The 20,018-nt window shown below is 36.0% G+C and overlaps 1 protein-coding gene across 2 annotated transcripts; it reads left to right on the top strand.

The window, feature by feature from the left end:
• The first annotated feature begins 38 nt into the window (after positions 1 to 38).
• LOC128987798 (putative serine protease K12H4.7) lies at positions 39 to 19,335 on the top strand. 2 transcript variants are annotated; one of them, XM_054408824.1, is made up of 11 exons: positions 39 to 99; positions 1,794 to 1,995; positions 8,410 to 8,591; positions 8,932 to 9,167; positions 9,943 to 10,078; positions 13,117 to 13,308; positions 14,435 to 14,559; positions 16,341 to 16,473; positions 16,864 to 17,033; positions 18,023 to 18,149; positions 19,058 to 19,334. In XM_054408824.1, exons 2-10 carry the CDS (start codon positions 1,810 to 1,812, stop codon positions 18,133 to 18,135), a joined length of 1,473 nt encoding a protein of 490 aa, XP_054264799.1. In that variant the 5' UTR covers positions 39 to 99; positions 1,794 to 1,809; the 3' UTR covers positions 18,136 to 18,149; positions 19,058 to 19,334. The 2 variants fall into 2 exon arrangements, with proteins under 2 accessions (XP_054264799.1, XP_054264800.1); XM_054408825.1 differs by lacking the exon at positions 39 to 99 and adding an exon at positions 502 to 519 and having other exon boundaries at positions 19,058 to 19,335.
• The last annotated feature ends 683 nt before the right edge of the window (positions 19,336 to 20,018 follow it).

The raw sequence follows: 20,018 nt of genomic DNA, 5'->3' as shown, positions 1-20,018 counted from the left end.
AGCTTAGATTAGATTATGATTATACAAATGGTAAAGTAGAAGATAAAACCTAAGTGGAGCTACTTCTTTGGCTATTGCTCTTTGACAACTACTGGAATTGTAAGTACATAGAATATTGTAATATAACTAACATAATAACTTTTCAAATTGTAAAAATACTGTAATATTTAACACTTATACCGAAACCCCGGTCTGACAGACCCACGGGAATTTTCACAAACGCATGTTGGTAACACTGTTTACTTGGGGAATTCCATTCCCCCAATACCTTCCCCCATTTTCCTCCCCTACATGTTGATCTATTGTTTGTTCATTTTTCGTGGGTGCCGTGACCTTGAAAGGTTGTCTGTTCATAACATGCCTGGCTCAGAAGCCCAGCATTGGTGTATTTTAAAGCGGGGTCTCACAGGTCCAGGATTTCGGTTTGTGTGTTTCTAAGCGGGGTGAAGTTAAAAATTATAATTCCTTTTGTGTTCAACTAAAAAGTTGTGGTTTTTAGAATATTTGCAAAGAATTAAGGTAGGTAGGGCCTACTAACTAAATCAAAATCAAGATCTTTGATTTTTTTTTTCCTGACTGATACTTTCAATGCCATGCATTGAATCTATGTTTAGATTTGAACTAGCTCGCTCTGTTAGGATGGGAGGTCATTGGAGATTTTTAATTTATAGACTATATCCTTGTATGGCAATTAGAAATTAACAGTACAACATTCAGTATAAAAAAAAAACAATTTGTGAAATACAGGAGAACCCTATTGAAAGGATCGAGAACATCTTCCTCGGTAATAGCAACATCGTGAACATTGTCTGAGGCAAAAGCAAGAACATTTTCTGTGATTATAGATAAATCATGAACATATTTCCCTTTGACAGATCCATTCGGACAATTTTTGACCCGATGCAATCAGAAGATATCTAGGATTTGCAGACCCCTAGTAAAAAGGTACACTTAGTGACCAAGAATAATCTCCGGGACAGCAGTATGCCTACCCAGGTCGCTGCAAAGAAAAATGTGTGAATTTTTCTCAGGTGTTATGTGGCCACCCTGTTTTTTCCAAACAAATTTTTTTACCAAACCCTGATAAGATTTTGGATTTATGGCTTTTGGTTTTGGGAAGTTTTACAATATTAAAATACCCCTACCACAGCAAATCTGCAGACACAGCAAATTTCAATTTGTATCATTGGATTTTTATTAAAATATTTCCATAAACAAGGTTATATCAATTACTCATTTAAATTACATTTGATTTAATGAGTGCTTAGGTTTTGGTGTTATGGGGAAGGTAAAGTGTGTTTTATGACCAAATGTTTATAGTATAGGATTAAATCAATAAGTTTGGCAAATTTAATCAACTAAAATAAAATTTAGTCTTACAGTTTATTGGAGTTTGCTCTGTTACCTTTAATTGTACGATAACACTTCAATCTCCTCAATGCTTTACACGATAGCTGCAATAAAAAAAGGAATATCCATGTTTTTTGGAACATAAAAAAAACTATTTTTTGAAAATTGTTTATCTCCATAATACTATGATCCCATAGCCCAATATTGTTTGTTTACAAACTCAATCAAGTTTATCCCGCCTTACACATTCAAGCCAAATTTCATCAAAACCAGACCAAAATTATTCAAGTCAAGTTAACAGACACACAAACAAATACATAAATAAAAAAGGATATCGGTCGAGGATCTAGGTCTTACCTCTAAGGCTTACACCAATAGCTGTTTCCTTATACAGTAGAGAAATTCTCTAAAAAGACAATCATACTAAATTGTGTTTTTTCCAGTATCAAAGAGATAGTGATGGCTTTGTTACTACAAATATCACTGCTACTGTTGGCAAGTATAACTGGAGCAGTGTTGAGAAGAGACAGGTATGGACGACTGGGTACATTGACCATCACTGATGACAAACCTCTACCTCCAGACCAATGGTTCACTCAGCTATTGGACCACTCTGACCCAACCAACAACAACACCTGGCAGCAGGTATCCTGAGTACCACATAATAATATGTCTAATTTTAGCTATACTGTGAGGCACTGTTGAGGAGATGAAACAGGTTCATTAAACATCACTGGGGACTGGAGACAAACCTGCTCTACTTCCAGACCAGTCCAATTGCCTGGGTACTCCAGTTCTTTAGCTGTCCACACTGATTCTCCTACAATAGTTATTATACATTAGTTATTGTTATTATTAGATTTAGAATTATCTTTAAATTGATCCTCCTCTCTGTTCTTGCAGTATTCTCTACTTCTCCTGTCTTCTGGTAGCTCATTATGTCTCATACGCAGCAGCTTCTATGTCCTCTTAATGCAGCCAATTTTTCTTTAGGACGTAGACTAACCCTCGGTATCAGATGGCTTACTTCTATAGTCAGGGTTAGGGTTTCTACATTCCTCTTCTGGCGAATTCACGGTCAAGAGAGGCAGCTAATTTCATCACTGGGGACTTATATTTGATACTAGGGCTCAACCCGCTCAGGTGCATACCCCACCGTTAAAGTCTACCGGCTGGGTCAAGGGCAACAACAGGATTCTCCCAAGGATGTGCCTTAAGTAGGGGTTCAAGGTCCTTTGAGTTTGGGAGGAAAGTAATCTGTACCGGGCACTTGGAAAAAGTACTGGGCGTTTTCCCCTCAGAACCGTCCCTGAGTATTTTTCCCTCAGGCATTTTGCTAAGCATTTTTTCTGGTGATTGGTGTTTGTACTTATTGTTACAAGTTAACAATAAGTAAAAAAATTTACATAATAATAATTATACATTTTCTGTCATTAATGAGTAGGCTATATTGATACTTAAGCATTTGGCTTGTCTGCCACAAAGTTGAGTAAAGGACTAGGTTTATCACCATATAGTGAAGCATGGTAATTTGCTTTTTTAAAATTAAATTTACGCTGTAGCAGAGATGTTGGTTGAAGAGAAGCAGTAGTGCTTTAGTATGTAATAAGAGGAGTCTTGTATTCATCTGATATCAGTTACCACAATGAAGTAAACATAAGAGGAGTAAACATTGCTCATTTTGTAGTGGAATATTTTTTATCTTGAGCTTGATTTTTGCTGTGCAACCTGCTTTTTGTATGCAATTCACTGTTCCCATGTTAACATGTTCTTGGATAGTTGATTATAAATACAAGGAGCGGCAAAATGATCTGACGGTTTTCTTTGCCGCCCTGTCGAGCGAATGAGTGGCGTAGGGTGGTGGGAATAGGGGCGTTACAAAGCCAACGTGTGAACATTTTTAGTAGCCATGGAGCCGTGGGATAGCTGAGAAACATGTATTTGTAGTAGAAGTGTTTTTAAAAGTGGAAATTCCTGTGTAGCTGTTCAGTACACTTTTCAATGTGGGTCCAAGGGGAAAAGTCCCAACTCCAAAAAAACCATTTTGCTGTGAGTAGGTAACTTTAGAGCTACTAGTATAGCATTGAAAAAAGTCAACAGGCTGTCCAATGTCAGCTCGGACACCAGAGAGCGCCGAGAGAGTGAGATACGCTGTAGAAGTTAGTCCTCAGCAGCCTAAACGTAAATAAGCTGCAGCTCTGCACTTGTCTGGCCGCTCAGTAGAAGAGTATTACAATACCATCTGCATTTTCATTCATACAAAATGGCAATCGTGCAACTGCAACAGTTGAAGCACAGTGGTTATGCAAAGCGCATCTCTTTTTCAGAACAAGTAGTGATGACAAAGTTGTCATTATGAGTGACGAATCACACTTTCAATCACGCCACATAGTCTTTCTCACTTTCTGTCAAATAAAGAAGTGTTATATTGATTAACAATTTTTATCTTAGGAATAAAATGTTACCAACTGAATTATTTGTAAATACAATACAAAAACAATCTCCAGATGATCTTAATAATAACTAAATAAATATTAAAGAACAACAAACATATGACATCTTCTCTTCCTTTTTTTTAAAGACATGTTCTTCTTGGTGGATTTATTTGTCTACCAAATGAGGAAAAACAATTAGGCTCAGTTCCAGGGTCATCAGATGTTTTGGGTTGTAGTTGTCTTAGCATTATCCCGTTGTGACGTAACATGCCTTCGTTTGTCTTAACTGTGTATGATCTTGGAGCTACTTTATTAACTATCTTCCCATCTTCTCTCTTATCAGGAATATACACGTTGCATCCAATAGTGAATTGCTTTTCATCTCTCACTCCATGCCGTTTATTGAAGTAATCTGCTTGAGTTGCTCTATATAGTTTGTCCAATTCTCTAAATGTCTTGTGATCTACCATTTTAGGCTTGAGATCTTTCGTCAATGACGGTAGTCGGGTTCTTAGTCTTCTTCCCATCAACAATTCCGAAGGGCTGTACCCTGATGGACCTGGTGTTGACCTGTACTCCAGTAATGCAAGAGTGGGGTCTTTGTTCTTTGTAAGCATCTTTTTAAGCGTTTGGACTGCTCTTTCAGCTTCACCGTTTGCCTGATGGTGTAAGGGACTACAACAAATAGTTTTAAACCCAAAATCGGCTGCAAAGGCTCTCCATTCTGAGCTTGTAAACTGTGAGCCAGAATCAGAAATTACGATTTCAGGGATCCCATGTCGAGCAAAACAGGCTTTCATCTTCTTGATTAGTTCATCTACAGTCATTGTGGACACAATCATTTCCAAGTACCGTGAATAATAGTCCACAACAGCCAAGTATTTGCCTTTCACAAAGTCAAAGTAATCAACTGCTATTCTTTGCCATGGATAGTCAGGAGTGTCTGATTGAATCATTTTTTCTGACTTTTGGTTTTGGTGTTTAGCACAAGTGTCACAATTTTCAATCAAGTTATGTATCTCTGTTGTAATTCCTGGCCAAAACACAGATTGTTTCGCTCGGAGGACTGTACGTGTAGACCCGAAATGACCATCGTGCAGTTTATTAATGATATCTTTTCTAAGTTCAAATGGGATAATAATTCTTTCTTTATAACATATCAAGTCTTCTATTATAGATAGGTCGTCTTTAAAGGTATACCACTTTCTCATACTCTCTGGCACATCCTTCTTATATTTAGGCCATCCATTTTCTGTGTATTTCACCAACATCTGACATTCTTCACACAGGATCTGGGCATTCTTTATTTGTTCCAATCTTGACTGTGTTGCTGGAAAGTTTAAAGATATTACTTAATGTGTGCCTCTACCTCTTTTGTGAACTCATCTGTAGAATCTGGGATCGGCGCTCGGCTTAATGTGTCTGCTGTAAACATTTCTTTTCCGGGAATGTGTTCGATGGAGTAGTCAAATTTCATCAATCGCATTTTGAATCTCTGAATCCTAGCTGGTATTGTGTCTAGGTCTTTGCTTCCAAGGAGCGAAACTAATGGTTTGTGGTCAGTTAGGATTCTAAATTTTTTTCCGACTAAAAACTTAGAAAACTTTTCTGCGGCCCATGCACATGCAAGAGCTTCCTTTTCTATCTGGGCATATCGTCTTTCACAGTCCTGTAAGGTCCTTGAAGCAAACATCACTACTTTGGGAGATTTATCTTCAACCTGAAGTAACATTGCACCCAATCCATATGCTGATGAATCGGCTATAACAATAGCTTCAGCATTTACATCATACTTAGTTAAAGATATTGATTCATTGACGGTCTGTATAATGTCTGAAAGGGCTTCTTGATGTTGACTTGTCCAACAAAATTGTCTATTCTTTCTAGTAAGCTCACGGAATGATTCAGTTTTATCAGCTAAGTTTGGAATGAACTTGTTCAGTTGATTCAACATACCATTTAATCGTCGAACTCCCGCAATATCTTTAGGAGGGGGAAGTTCCTCGAGTGCTCGTATACGATCAGGATCGACCTTGATACCATCAAAGTCGATCAGGTTTCCAAGAAACTTCACAGATGTTTGGGAAATAGAACATTTTTCTTTGTTCAGTACAACCTTTGCTTTTTTTAAGCGATCTAATACTTGAGTGAGCCGGTAATCATGCTCCTCTTGTGTTCGGCCATGTATAAGTATGTCATCCATGTGACATAATACCCCATCGATACCATTTAAAAGTTTAAACATCTGTGTAGTGAAAAACTCTGGTGCGCTTGTAATGCCAAAGGGTAATCTCTTGAAATAAAATCTTCCGAATGGAGTAATAAAAGAAGTTAGTTTAGCTGTGTCAGGTGATATTTTTATCTGCCAAAACCCTGACTGGGCATCTAGTTTTGAAAATATTTTAGAGCGCCCAATTTGCCCTAGTGTTTCTTCTACATATGGTAGTATTATCTTTGGCCGTTTAACATTCCTATTAAGTTCAGTGTAATCAACACACAAACGTAGACTACCATTGGGCTTGAGTACTGGTACTATTGGTGCACACCAGTCAGTTGGAGACTCTACTTTTTCTATCACTCCTAAGTCCAACATTCTGTTCAATTCTGTCTCCACTTTTGAACGTAAAGGAATTGATATGTTTATTGGAGCTCGAACCGAGTGCGGTTGAGCGTTTTCGTTTAATTCAATCTTATATTCTCCTGGAATGCCACCCAGACCAATGAAAAGCTCAGGGTGGCTAGTTAATACAGAGTCTAAGGTAATTGAGTTAAGTCCTGCAGTATCAGGTTTTCTGAGGGTTATGAGATTTAAAGATTTAATCGCAGGAATTCCAAGTAAAGGTTCATTTAATCCTGCAACAACATACACCTTTTCTTTTACCATTTTCCCATCGTAAGCTATGTCTGCTATAAACATACCTCTTACATCTAGTTCCCTCTGATCAGCATTCCTAAGTATACGGTCAGATTTCATAAGTTTTGCATGAATTACATTTGAAGGAATGGCTGTAACTTCTGCGCCTGAATCAAGTTTCGCTTTAACTAACTGGTTATTGATAAATATTTCTACATACCAAGAACTGGAGTCATAGCATGAAGCATTCACAGGTCCTAAATATGCTACTGAAGCTCCGGTGTTGTCAGGCTTGTCCAAACGTCTTATTTCGTTGAGTCTCTTCGTGCTGTCCGTTGTTTTAGTCTCTAATAATCTGCTTCTGCAATGTTTGGCAAAGTGACCGATTTTTTGGCAGTAATGGCATGCTAAATATTTAGCAGGGCATAAGTGCCTGGGGTGCATTGGACCTCCACAGTTCCAACAACATTCTTTCCTAGCTGTCTTTAAATCATGGGTTTTGTTAAATCTTGCACTTTGTTTTTGGTCTGATTTGATTCGGTCAACTTCTGCATGTTTTCCTTGGCATATCATTTCTAGTTCAGCTGCTTGTTTGCTGATAGACTCTTTTTGTTTGCATTTTTGAACTGCTTTTTCCAATGTAAGATTTGAATCTTCTTGTAATTGGGCCGATAAACGTTTATCAGTTATACCCACTACAATTCTATCACGTATTAGTTCTGCTTTAAGGTTCTTGAATGAACAGTGTCCGGCCATTGAGCTTATGTCTGCCAGAAATGTATCAAATAATTCATCTGGTTGTTGTGATCTTGAATTAAACTTTGCTCGTTCGTATATGACATTTCTTTTGCCAGTAAATATGTTGTCAAAGGCTTCTGTTACCGATTCATATGAGGCTTTGTCATCTTCTGAGAGGTGTGCTGTTGATAAGATATCCTCAGAATCAGGCCCCATACAGTAAATCAAGCAGCTTACTTGTTTTACTTGAGGTTCATTGTCCAGTCCTGATGCAATTCTATACCTTTCAAATCGCTTAAACCACTTTTCCCATAATTCTGGATATTTTGAATCAAAAGGTTTAGGAGGTTGAAACATGACTGATGTAGTCCTTGCTGCTGTCTTGGTTCTAGAACATTATGTGTTTCTGATGATTGATTTGATTTGTTTCCTCTGATTGATAATCTATTGTTTTTTGGCATTTAAAAAAAAAAAAACTAAACCGCTGCCACCATGTCAAATAAAGAAGTGTTATATTGATTAACAATTTTTATCTTAGGAATAAAATGTTACCAACTGAATTATTTGTAAATACAATACAAAAACAATCTCCAGATGATCTTAATAATAACTAAATAAATATTAAAGAACAACAAACATATGACACTTTCTTTAGTTTCACACCACGTAGTCAGATTTTAGTTTCAATGCTGAACTAGTAGCTCTAAAGTTACCCACCTACAGCAAAATGGTGTTTCGAGTTGGGACTTTTCTTCATTGACCCACATTGAAACGTGTACTGAACAGCTACACAGGAATTGCCACTTTTAAAAACACTTCTACTACAAAGTCATGGTGCTCAGCTGCCCCACGGCTCCGTGGCTACTAAAAATGTTCACACGTTGGCTTTGTAACGCCTCTGTTCCCACCACCCTACGCCAATCACTCACTTGACAGGGCAGCAAAGAAAACCGTCAGATCATTTTGCCGTTCCCTGTAGAAGTAAAGCTAAACTCTTGATCCCTAGCAAGAACTTTTATATGGCCTTTCCAGAGATACCAGTCTTTGTCAGACTACTATGTGACTGGAGGCCCAGTGTTTATTATGCTGGGAGGAGAGGGGGAAGCAACTCCCGTGTGGCTTGTAAAGGGCAACTGGGTGAACTATGCCAAGAAGTACAAGGCCTTGATGTTTCAATTGGAACATAGGTTCTATGGGAAGAGCCATCCTACGAGGTATGCATTAATTATTATTATTAAAGAAGATACCTGCTCTATCCATTAACAATATAACATAGTAATGTTAATTGTTCGTGCTATATTCTTAAGTCATGGTGATTCAAAGGTAATCAGTTCAATAGTAAAAAATTATTCTGAGGGTTCAAGACCTGGCTCAACTATCTCTGATCACAGCTTTCACAGTAAATTATACTACTTAATGAAATGTATTTTTACATAACATTTCTGGTGGTATAAGAGGCCACTGTAAATTTTCTTAAAAATTAATACTACACAGTGTATATGCAACTTTCAAGGTAATTATTATGCAACTAGCAGTGTTTTTTTTCATTTTCAGTGACCTGAGTGTGGCTAACCTGCGCTACCTGACCAGTGAGCAGGCGTTGGCAGATGCTGCCTACTTCATACAGGAGATTACTGTTCAGTATAGCCTTCCCACAGGCACCAGGTGGATAGTGTTTGGTGGCTCCTACTCTGGCAACCTGGCTGCGTGGCTTAGATACAAGTATCCTCATCTGGTACACGGTGCAATGTCTGCTAGTGGACCTGTCCTGGCCAAGACTGACTTTACTGGTTACTTTTGTTTATGCATTTTAAGAAAGGATTGCAGTTAGCTTACCTTGGAAAAAGTACACCAAATAGTACCTGCGGAAATCACACAATTTTTGGGGAACTTTGTTGGGCATACACACTAAAAGCATTATTTCCTCCATTCAGTAAGTGCTAGGGCGATCACAGCATTCGGTGCATGGCGGTAAGCCACCTTCTTTGCTGGGATGATTTATCCTATTCTATTTATCAAGGTGTATTAAAATGTTTTTTTATCATCTAAAATTAGTTCACATTGATAAATATACCGTACATAATAAATATCTTTAATTTAGCAAAATAACTTCAATCCTAGCTATAAGCTCAGTCTCTCCTGGTACTAGAGAAAGAATGTTGGACAAAAACAAATGTAGGCCTATATATTATACTGTACACTAACACATAGTTTTTACTATACACCAAACGAGAGAGTTGTAATTTTGTTCAAAACCCATTGTCTAAATTTTGTTTTATAATTTTAATTTGTAACCTTTTATACCACCCATTTTTCTTTAGACAGCTGTGCATGCAATTAGAGGTTTAGTGAGTAATCTGATAGTTCAAAGCCTCTACACAATAGAATGGGTTTTCATTACAAGCTTAGCAGAACCAAGATAGAAAAGTTAAATGCCTTAATAGTTTTGTTATTATAAAGTAATTAAATAAGTAAACAATGTTAATTCAAGCCTAATGTTTGCTTAATTCTGTGATATTACTTAGTTCCCGCAGGTACTGAATAAAATTTATCTGAATTGTTTAGAATACATGGATGTCGTCACACAATCACTCTCTACCTATGGAGAAAATTGTCCAAAAGCAATTAAAAGCGCTAATCGTCTTATAAACAAAAACTTGAAAAATAAAAAAGGCAAAAAAACAATTTTCAAGCAGTTCAGGTAAGTGTTTTACAAGATAGTAGGATATTAATGTAATAGTGTCCCGCTAATTGGAACCACCCTATATCAAAAACCCACATATTCCAAAATAGATTTAAGAAATTATTGTTATTATTTTTAAGACCTAAGTACGAAGCTGAAATACAGGGCCGTCGCGTGGTTTTTTGGCGCCCGGGGCGGGATGTTGCCAGGCGCCCACCCCCCCAACACACAATGAGTGATGATGTCGCTATCTTTGTTTTAATCCCCAAAAACAGACACCTAAAGGGATTGAATCACCTTACAAAAATATGAGTCAGGAATCTGGGATTGATTATTAGGGATAAATTACTTAAATTTTGTATGAAAATCTTTTTTAATTGATGATAACCAAATCCCTATTAATGTAAGAAAATGTTAAAATGTATAAAAAGTACTATACTGTATATGTTATTAATTAATACAGAGCAAATTGAAATTAATGCAATGTATGCAAAACCTCAAACCAAACCTACTCTGAATAGAATTTTTATACAGAATAAAAGAAAACCACGTTATCACATTTAGATATGAGATCCTGAACATTAAATGTAAACTAGAGAACCTGGCACACGAAATCGTGCGCAATTTAGACAAAGGAGAAGAAGGATTTGTATTGATTTTTTTTATTTGGCGTTATCTCGTTTCTTGGTTTTGTTGCTAAAGCTGGTGACGGTAAAAGGCCTAATTGAGTTTGCAGTTTACCTGCCGTTTTTGCAGTTTCTTTTGTGAAAGTCAGTAAAGATTCTCTTTTGATTAATTGATGATAACCTAAATAATAAGCCAAACCCGTGTAACTGCTGTACTGTCAGTTCACTTTAAAATTCACTGAACCCTAATAATGTGTTTTGCAGTGAAACGCTAATTATTGTAAAAAAAAAACAGTGTATATTTTTATCTCTTCAAATCTTTGTCATGTTTCCATTAATTTCAATTTGAGTATAACCAGCTGTTTCAAATATTAGTGTAAATTTCAAAGTATTCATCTGTTCAAATGAAAACAAACATTTTCTCCATAAGGATAACATGGGAACTTTGAAGGCCACTGGGGCAGAGCCCTGATGGAATTTCAAAGATTTTTTGATAGATGGCAAATCTACGTGCCAAACCCTATCCAACGACACCTCAAACTTGGTAAACCGATGCATAGCAGCTTCAAAACAATTATGACGAAAATATGCCTAGCGTATTAAATATATAGATAACTCATCAAACTAAGCTGGCAGCTCAGCTGAGACTGCCGTAGGAGAAAGGAGTGATTGGGGTAGGGGTGGTTCCCAAGGTCGACCGTCGGCCGGTCGGGCGAAATAAAAATAGAATACGGCAGCTACGTGTACAGAGCAACACCGCGAACCGCGACATTGCAATATTAAGATAATTAAGACATTGCAATATAAAGATAATTAAGTTAGGACAGAGCCTTCAACTCCACAGTGGAGTTGATTGTTTAGGCTATTATTACTAAATTTAATTCAATACTATATTGATATTTAATTTGGAAAACATTGCAAACTATAAAGTGATTGGTATAAAATAATATGCATTTGTTCAATAAAGGCATACAACGTAATATTCAACACTCAGTTACACACACGAATAATAGAACTAGTATTCGTGGCTATACATAACTTTCCAAAATACGTTATGTGCATCTAACTTTTTTTTAATTTTGTTGCATTACTTTTGCCGCGGCGCCCCCCTGACCGCGGCGCCCAGGCGGTCGCCCTGGTCGCCCCACCCACGCGACGGCCCTGCTGAAATATAACTGAAGAAAATCTTCTGCAGTCAAGGCAAAATCGTGAACCTATTCCACAGACTCAGAGACTTCATAATTGACTCCCGCAATTCCCGTAAAGCTGTGAAGATTACCCGTTCGGGGGCAAAATTTAGACTGTGCATCTTCCCTGAATCTTTCTGCAATCACGAATACAAAAGCTCTGCATGGGCAATTTATGAAAAAAATTAATATCTTCCCACTGGTTTCTCGGAAAGACAAACATTTTATGTATATGGTTGATGGGTGTGTGATATTTAGTATTGTTAAAAGATAATTGGTACTTTTGAATTAATATAAGGCTAGAGCATATTTTTCTTGTTTAAGCAGATCACAATATAGTAAATTATCTACATTGATATTGTTTCTATTTTTTTCTTCATTAGTACTACAACTTATAATGAAGTAGTACTTTATAACCTCACAGGTACTGGTTTGGTATGCTACTTCAATGTAAGTGATGTTGCAGATGAATTACATAATTTAAAACATATACCGTAGATCGGGGTGACTTTGTGCCAGGTGTGGTGAAATTGTGACACACTATTTATTTTTTTATAAATATATTTCCTTCATAAAAATTTTGAAACATTGATAAATTTGTTCTTGAATAGTGCACAAACAGTTACCAGTGACTTCTTTGAATTTAACATTTAAGCTATCGCCCAAATTGAGCAAAATGTGCAAAAGTTGTCACAAAGTCACCCCGATCTACGTTATATATGTGTTTTAATTTAGGTGTTCACGTAATAGGGCTGCTGATATATTAAATATTTAAGTAAATAAGTACAACTGAGCACCCTGAATATTATATTTTTTTTTAAAGAAGTGACATGTTTTGGACATATATACATAATAAATAAATATAAATTATATTTATTTACAAACAAACAATATAAACAACAGTTAAGTATTTAATGTATTTGAAGTTTAAAAATGGACTTATGTCCGAAACATGTCACTTCTAAAAAAAAAAAATTAATATTCAGGGTGCTCAGTTGTACTTGTTTATTTAAATATTTAATATATATATATTCTGTGCATTACCATAATACCAATTAATTAGAATGATCATATCTGCACAACTGACTCTCCGGGAGAAGATAAACTATAAAAGGTGAACATAAGGTCTCACGCAAAAGCTGAAAAATATTTATGTGAAGGAAAAAAGAACAAGCTAACTTGATAAATGTTGCCAGAAACTTGGAAGTTTATAATTGGCTGATTTAGAAATTTTGTTTTCTAGGTTGTGTGACACAATAAATGTTACGAACCAGTTTGACATATACAGTTTGTTGGAGGCCATGGCTGACAACATTGCAGGGATTGTGCAGTACAACAAAGACAATAGAGCCTTCAGGTCATCTACTTGGAACATCACCATTGACACTGTCTGTGACATCATGGTTAACCAGAGTCTGGGCAACACTCAGGCCAGGTGGGTGAAGACTGGTAGGATGTATAGTATTGCAATCGACATATTATAATGGAATCAGTAGGATTTAACCTTCAAATAAGTTACCTACCGTATGTATTAACAAAGTTTGTCTGTAAATTATGGTCTATCTAAAATCCATAGTTGCAGCCAAGCTATCTAGTTGAAATCTAAGACCGTCTTGTTCTTTACTTCATTCACAACCAATCTGTCTGGTTCTTTCCTCTATGCTACAGTTTGTTTCATTATTGTAGCCAAAAATAATGCAAAGAAAAATCTACGCTCCAGTCAAGTATGAACTGTGTGTTCTGTGATTGTATGATCCAAGGCATCAACCTCCATTACCAGAGTTGCCATGGCCAGTTAACAGATTTGAATGGATTCAAGTTTTTGGACATAGAAAAAGAGAGGGAGGAGTAAGGAGTTGATGGTTAGACTGTTGCACAAGGTTTGCGTCATATAGGATAGATGGTGTTCATCAGTCTCGTTTGGGGCAGTGACAAAACTATGGGAATTTGGCATGCAAATCTTGGTGTGACTAAAACACAAGTTCAGTTCACTATAGAAATAAAGGACAGGGGTAAATCCTGGTAATCTGAAACAGACCGATCAGCAAGCAACTTTATTGAGGGTTTCTCAACTTAAATCACTGTCTTGATTGAAACTAATGACTAACAGCTCCCGGCATTGTTGTGCAAACCTGTACAAGTGTACAGCCTTCTGCAAACTCTTAAGCTTCTTGTGCAGATTTTTTATGTCTAAACACTTTTCTGCATACACATCTGTCAACGGATTTCAATAGCAGTTAACCACCTACCCACAGAAACAAAATCACAAAATTTGATTCATACTCGGTGGGAGCATCTATTTTCCCTCTTGTTTTTGGCTACTATGAAAAGACTTATCTTCACCTTGGGTGTGGGAACCATAAGCTAGGACTGTAGTGGATGAAGTAAATGTTTTTTGGATAGGAGCAAAAAAAAACAAAAAAAAGGAAATATCACAGCCCTGGTCGGATTTGAACTAGCCAGCCTGGCTGTGACCGGACCTCTTCATGGGCCTCTTACTTTACAGACAACCCTTGTATATTTTTAACAAATGTATAAAAAAAACTTTTCTTTTCTTTTAGATATGCTGCTGTGAACACATTGTTGCTAGATGCTTATGAAGAGAATTGTTTAGACTATAAGTATAACAACTACATAGAAGAGTTAAAAAACATTTCTTGGGGCGGTATAGGTGGCTACTATGGAGGTCGGTATGAATGTTTCATAAATAAAATAAAACTGATACAAAAATAATCTATACTTCTTCAAAAATTTTTTTTAAATCAAGCACTGCTAGTTATAGAGTACTATAACATAAGTAAACCATTAAACATGATCAGAGTATACCTGTCATTTGTAACAAAATAAATTATTTGAAAGATACTCACAAAAGCTGAGTTCAGGTAATGCAAAAATGTTATCATAAAAGGATTTCCATAAATTTTAACTTTTCTTTAAAACTGTTCTTTATCCTCTTTCTAGTTTTGTTGCTACAGTACATTTGTTTTTACAAAAAAAATTCAAAAGCCTCAATGCTTAAAGAAGGTCTTAAAATTATTTTAGAGAAAAACAAAATTGTGTACTCTGAAACAAGGCCTTCAATAAAGTTTAAATTTTATATCTCCCTTAATACTGGTTTTAGATAGAAATTGTAAATACAAAAGTTGTTGGAAAGCTAATCAGAAATAAAACAAACAAAAATTCTACACGATAGTATACATAGTATTCGATTTATGATAAATTAAGTGAAACACTGCAATATCTATTTTTGGAGGGCTGGCAGGGGGGAAGCTTTGGGGGTGGAAGTGGGGACTTTAGGGAAATACACCTCTCATTGGTTCTATCAAAGATAATAATGGTTTAAATTGTGAAATTTTGAATGGTTTTCGATCAAAACAGCTGGCATGCTTGCTTAGGCCTTTATCGAAACTCTTTCTCATGCAGAAATTTCAAAATTTTAACCATTATTATCTTTGAAACGGTTAGGTTTATGAAAAAAAATCACAAGAATAAAATCGTCTTAAAATTACTTTTTCTACCAGAATACATCATAAAATACGGGGTGTTCCGTAAGAAAAATCAAAGTTGGCGGCCATATTGGAAAATGGCGGCTAAAATAATTTTTTTGACTTTACTACAATTTTTTTTAATAAAAAATCCAAGGCACCATTTAACTTTTTTTGATATCTCTTATAGTTTTCGAATAAAACGGCTGGCACACTTATATCAATCACCCTGTATAAAAAATCCAGCTTTCCCCGAATTAGTTGTGAATATAATCCTTCATTGACTGGGCTTAAAGATGCAGTGATACTGACCAACTTACTTTACAACTTTTTAAATGTAAATTTTAATAATTTAACAGCCGATCCTTCAGTTTAATGATTAACCACAGTTATGAACCACAGATAAGAAAAGAACCAATTTATCAAAACAAATTTCAAACAAGTAATTTTTATTTATGATTGTAGCCTGATTGAGGTAGGTAAATCACTCCTTAGGGTGTTTTAGATCACAATCAACAAATTTAATTTATTGCAAATTAGTAGATTTATTGACGTAGTTAGTTTCTGAAATAAACATAATCTTTGGAAGGTAAAAGGGTATTGTATTTTTTGTTTTCCTTTGCAAACAAGTCTTGAACCCTATTGAAATGCGCAGATTGCTCATGGGTTCATGGCTCCTCTTTGCTTATTATTTTTCTATCTCATATCATCTCTCATGCTTTGCTAGAGTTGGCCTACATACTTTAATAGGATTATAATGTGAATAAACTATCATTCTTTATTAAATCAAGAACCTGTTTTACTTGGTTATAAATCATAAAATATTATTAATTTTTTTTTCAAATCTTAGAGTTTGGAGCCAGCATACTAATTATAACCAGTAGATTATTGTTTTTGAATCCAAAACTTAAATCCCCACGTCAAAAATGGTGAAACTAAGCTGAACATGTGTTTATTTAACCCATGAATGTTTGTTTTCTAGCTCGCCAGTGGACCTACCAAACATGCACAGAGTTTGGCTACTATCAAACTTCAGAAAATAAAACTGATTTGTTTGGAAACGACTTTCCCCTAAACTTTTTCATCCAGCAATGTACTGACATTTTTGGCAAAAGGTAATGCATCAACTATGTTGTGAATATGATTGCTGTTAATGCAGTTTTTTAATTTGTCATTTAGCCTGCATTGTTATATCATCTCAGACATTAATAAAATCTCTAAAGATTTTTATCAATACAATACTATAATCATTAACTTTACCTAAATAAACATTCCACTTATTGATTTTTGTTATTGTACATTTTCAGGAGGAAGTCTCTTTTTTAAAAAATAAATAAGAGTTCTCATGCTCTATATAATATTTAATTTGTATTGTATTTACTATCAAGTTTGATTCAAACCTTGACAGTTTTTGCCTGTTGTGCTGGCCGGCTTGATGTAGATTTGTACCTGAATTATCACAATGACTATTGGTTACCATAACCTGCTGTTGTGTTTTGCTCCAGTTTCACCAAGGACGTAGTGGATGCTGGGGTGTACCGCACCAACACTATATATGGAGGTTTGGACCTGTCAGCGACCAATGTTGTGTATGTCCACGGCTCAATAGACCCTTGGCATGCTCTCGGCATCACCAGTGCCAGGGACAACCAAACTACTGCACTCCTCATCAATGGTACATAGCTTTCCTGTTATAGGTTTTCTTAGTTATTATATGTTTTACTACACCAAACAATAAGGTATAAAAAAGTTAAGTATTTTCATATAAAGTTATGTTTAAGATCAATATTAACATATGAATATACTAATAGTCATGAATGGTGAGTTGGTTTCATGACCAACCAAGAGACCAAAGCAGCAATGTCTTGGATTTGCATCTTGTCTACTAGAATATTATTTTACCAGTACAGGTCATTCTTCCACTGTAACCACTCACCACACCACACACAGGCCTGAGGTCCATGCGGAAAGGTAAAATGTATGTTTTAAAAAAGGCTACCAATGTCTAAACATGTTTGCTACCGATCGCCACATATATGCGACACTGCGGTCATTGTCGCGGACCAATTAGACCGGTTGTCTTTTGGATCACAGTAAACACAGACAACAGGGTCAGTGATGCAACAAAGTAAAGAAGTTTTGCCAACTATCATATGACGTCACTAATCGTCATATCTACTGTAGTCACATATGCGACAGATATCTCTGTAGACCACTGCAGAAAATTCAGGGCCTTCAAATAGACCATTATGAAGATATAAGCGTTTTAAAAACATTGGTACATCAACGCAAATATGGTACAACGTCAGTCTATTTTAATGTGATTAGCCAGTCTATCATCGGTAGAAACCGACCGTCGCATATGTGCGTCGCTGGTCCATATGAATGAAAAATTTAGTACTTTTGCGGTAGCGAACGTGTTAAAAATTACCTTTTACATACACATATGATTTAAAAAACTATTTTATTTGCTAAACTTTGTAATACACAAGTTAAAGAAGACCAACAATATTCTGTTTTACTTTGAAAAAGTAGGCTATGCTATAAAGATTTAAAAGTATTGAAGACACTTCTCTCATTTCATTGGCATTTTGATGGAAGAGCATTATTAAACCAATAACTTCTGTAAGTCAAAATTATAACAGCATTATTTCTTTGTTACAGGAACAGCTCACTGTGCTAACATGTATCCTCCTGCGAAGACGGACTTACCCGCACTAAAAGCTGCCAGAAAAGAAGTAGGAGTTCTAATAGGAAAGTGGATTGAGCAGGAATAAAATAACTTTAAACGGTAACAAAACAAGGATCAAATTAATCAACCTCACCACATTTCCTCACCAAGACTCCATCTCTTAGACACCCACTTTACTCTATATGTTGGTTACCATTTCATTTTCCTCTCATTAACAAATCTAAGTTCAACAGTTGATTTCTTCTAAATGAATTAAACTAGTTTTCTTGAATACAGTTAAAACGAGGCACTATAATTAATGTTCTTAACTCCATCATATTTGGAACAGATTCAAACTCTTTTTGTTTCTCGTAAGACATTTACTTAGTAACCTCATAGTTGTCACATTTATTGGGAATTAATCATTATGTTTCTGGCTATTTTTTGTTTTACCTTGTGCAGAGTTTGTGAAAGTAGAATGTTTTTATATTTATTTTTCTCCACAACATTAAACTTTTGACAAATGACATCTGTGCAGAAAAGAACTTCCAGTAATCATTAAACAGTTTGATGCTAAAGTACAATATAGCTAGTGTGGCCTGATAATAAAGTTTTCACCACACTATGATGTTTTTAGCTGTTTTACATACCTTAATTAATGACTGAAAGTTACGTTTTGCTGACCATGCCAGCTGTCATCGTCATTTTGGGAACGAGCAGGCTTTTACATCCCTAGTGCCGCAAAATCAGCTGCCCGCTTACTTTCTTAAAACATGAATGCATATTTAATACACAATCAGCATCCATAGCATTGCAATAGAATCGTTTTATTGTCGCAGCTGCCTAGCAACTATTTATTATTATTTTTTCTGATTCCTCAAATTATTTCATCACATAACCTTAAAGTTGTAGTTGTGTGACTATCAGTGTGCATTATCATTGTGGTGAATAATGGTAATAGGGTATAGTGTGGAGGAAAATATGCTATTTTTCACCACACTTGATTGATTGATTGATTGATTCTGTAGGGGCGGACCTTGTCCTGTTGCACGTCAGCCACTGATGGGCTTTTTGCGCTCCCCACATGGTACTTCAGAGTCTGTCAGACCTGAGTTGCTTAATGAGCTCCAGCATCCTGTCTATGAGCTCCTCCTGAGGAAGGTGTCTGCCCCTTGTCATTGCACCAAGAGTACTGTCCCTTACCTCATTCAGAGCTGTGCAGTCGTAGAGTAGGTGATCAGCAGTCTCCTCTGATTGCCCACATTTCCTAGAGTGTCACCATTGTGGATCCTCAAGCGATGCAGGTGCAATTTCAGGAAGCCATGTCCAGTGACCAATCCTGTGATCTGTCTGAGTTGCTTCCTGTCTAAACGTAGAGCATTGGAGGTGACCATCTGGGAAGGGGAGAAGAGGGTGAGCTTACTTACCCTATGGTGCTGAAGCCTAACCCATCTTTTCCACTACACTACCTAGGGCCAAAATGGTTTTGCAGCTCTCGATCTTTTTAAGTTCTCGACTTCGTCTCGAACTTTAAAACTATCTCGAGCCGGCAAAACCTCATTTACGGCCCTATAGGTACGAAATATACTATTTCAACTACAAAAATATTTTAGTATTTATTCATATCATACCTGTACTATTCATTTATTTCGTAACACCAACCAGATGTGGCTTTATGAAGCTTTCTATTATGTATTGTATTGTATAATATTGTATACATTGTATTCAATATTCAAGAAATATTTTTATTCCAAACCAAACTAAACTTTCATTTATATAGTAAACACAAGGAAATTAACCACATAGTGGCCACTGTCTAAGCACAATATTTGTTTCAGTTTTTTTTAATTACTTTTTTCGTAATAAATATAACAAGTTTTTAAAGGCAAGTAATGAAACCCAAAAATATATTTGGCTATGCTAGCAGACATCAAAGAATTAATTTGTATTCCAACAGGTCTCAGAGTCTAACTACTGAGTGGGGAAAAT

The sequence above is a fragment of the Macrosteles quadrilineatus genome, unplaced genomic scaffold (assembly GCF_028750875.1).
Source record: "Macrosteles quadrilineatus isolate MER2022 unplaced genomic scaffold, UCM_ALF_1.0 Scaffold_2__2_contigs__length_208266976, whole genome shotgun sequence".
NCBI lineage: Eukaryota > Metazoa > Arthropoda > Insecta > Hemiptera > Cicadellidae > Macrosteles > Macrosteles quadrilineatus.
The sequence above is the reverse complement of the archived record's forward strand: the minus strand, read 5'-3'. Positions and strand labels throughout refer to the sequence as shown.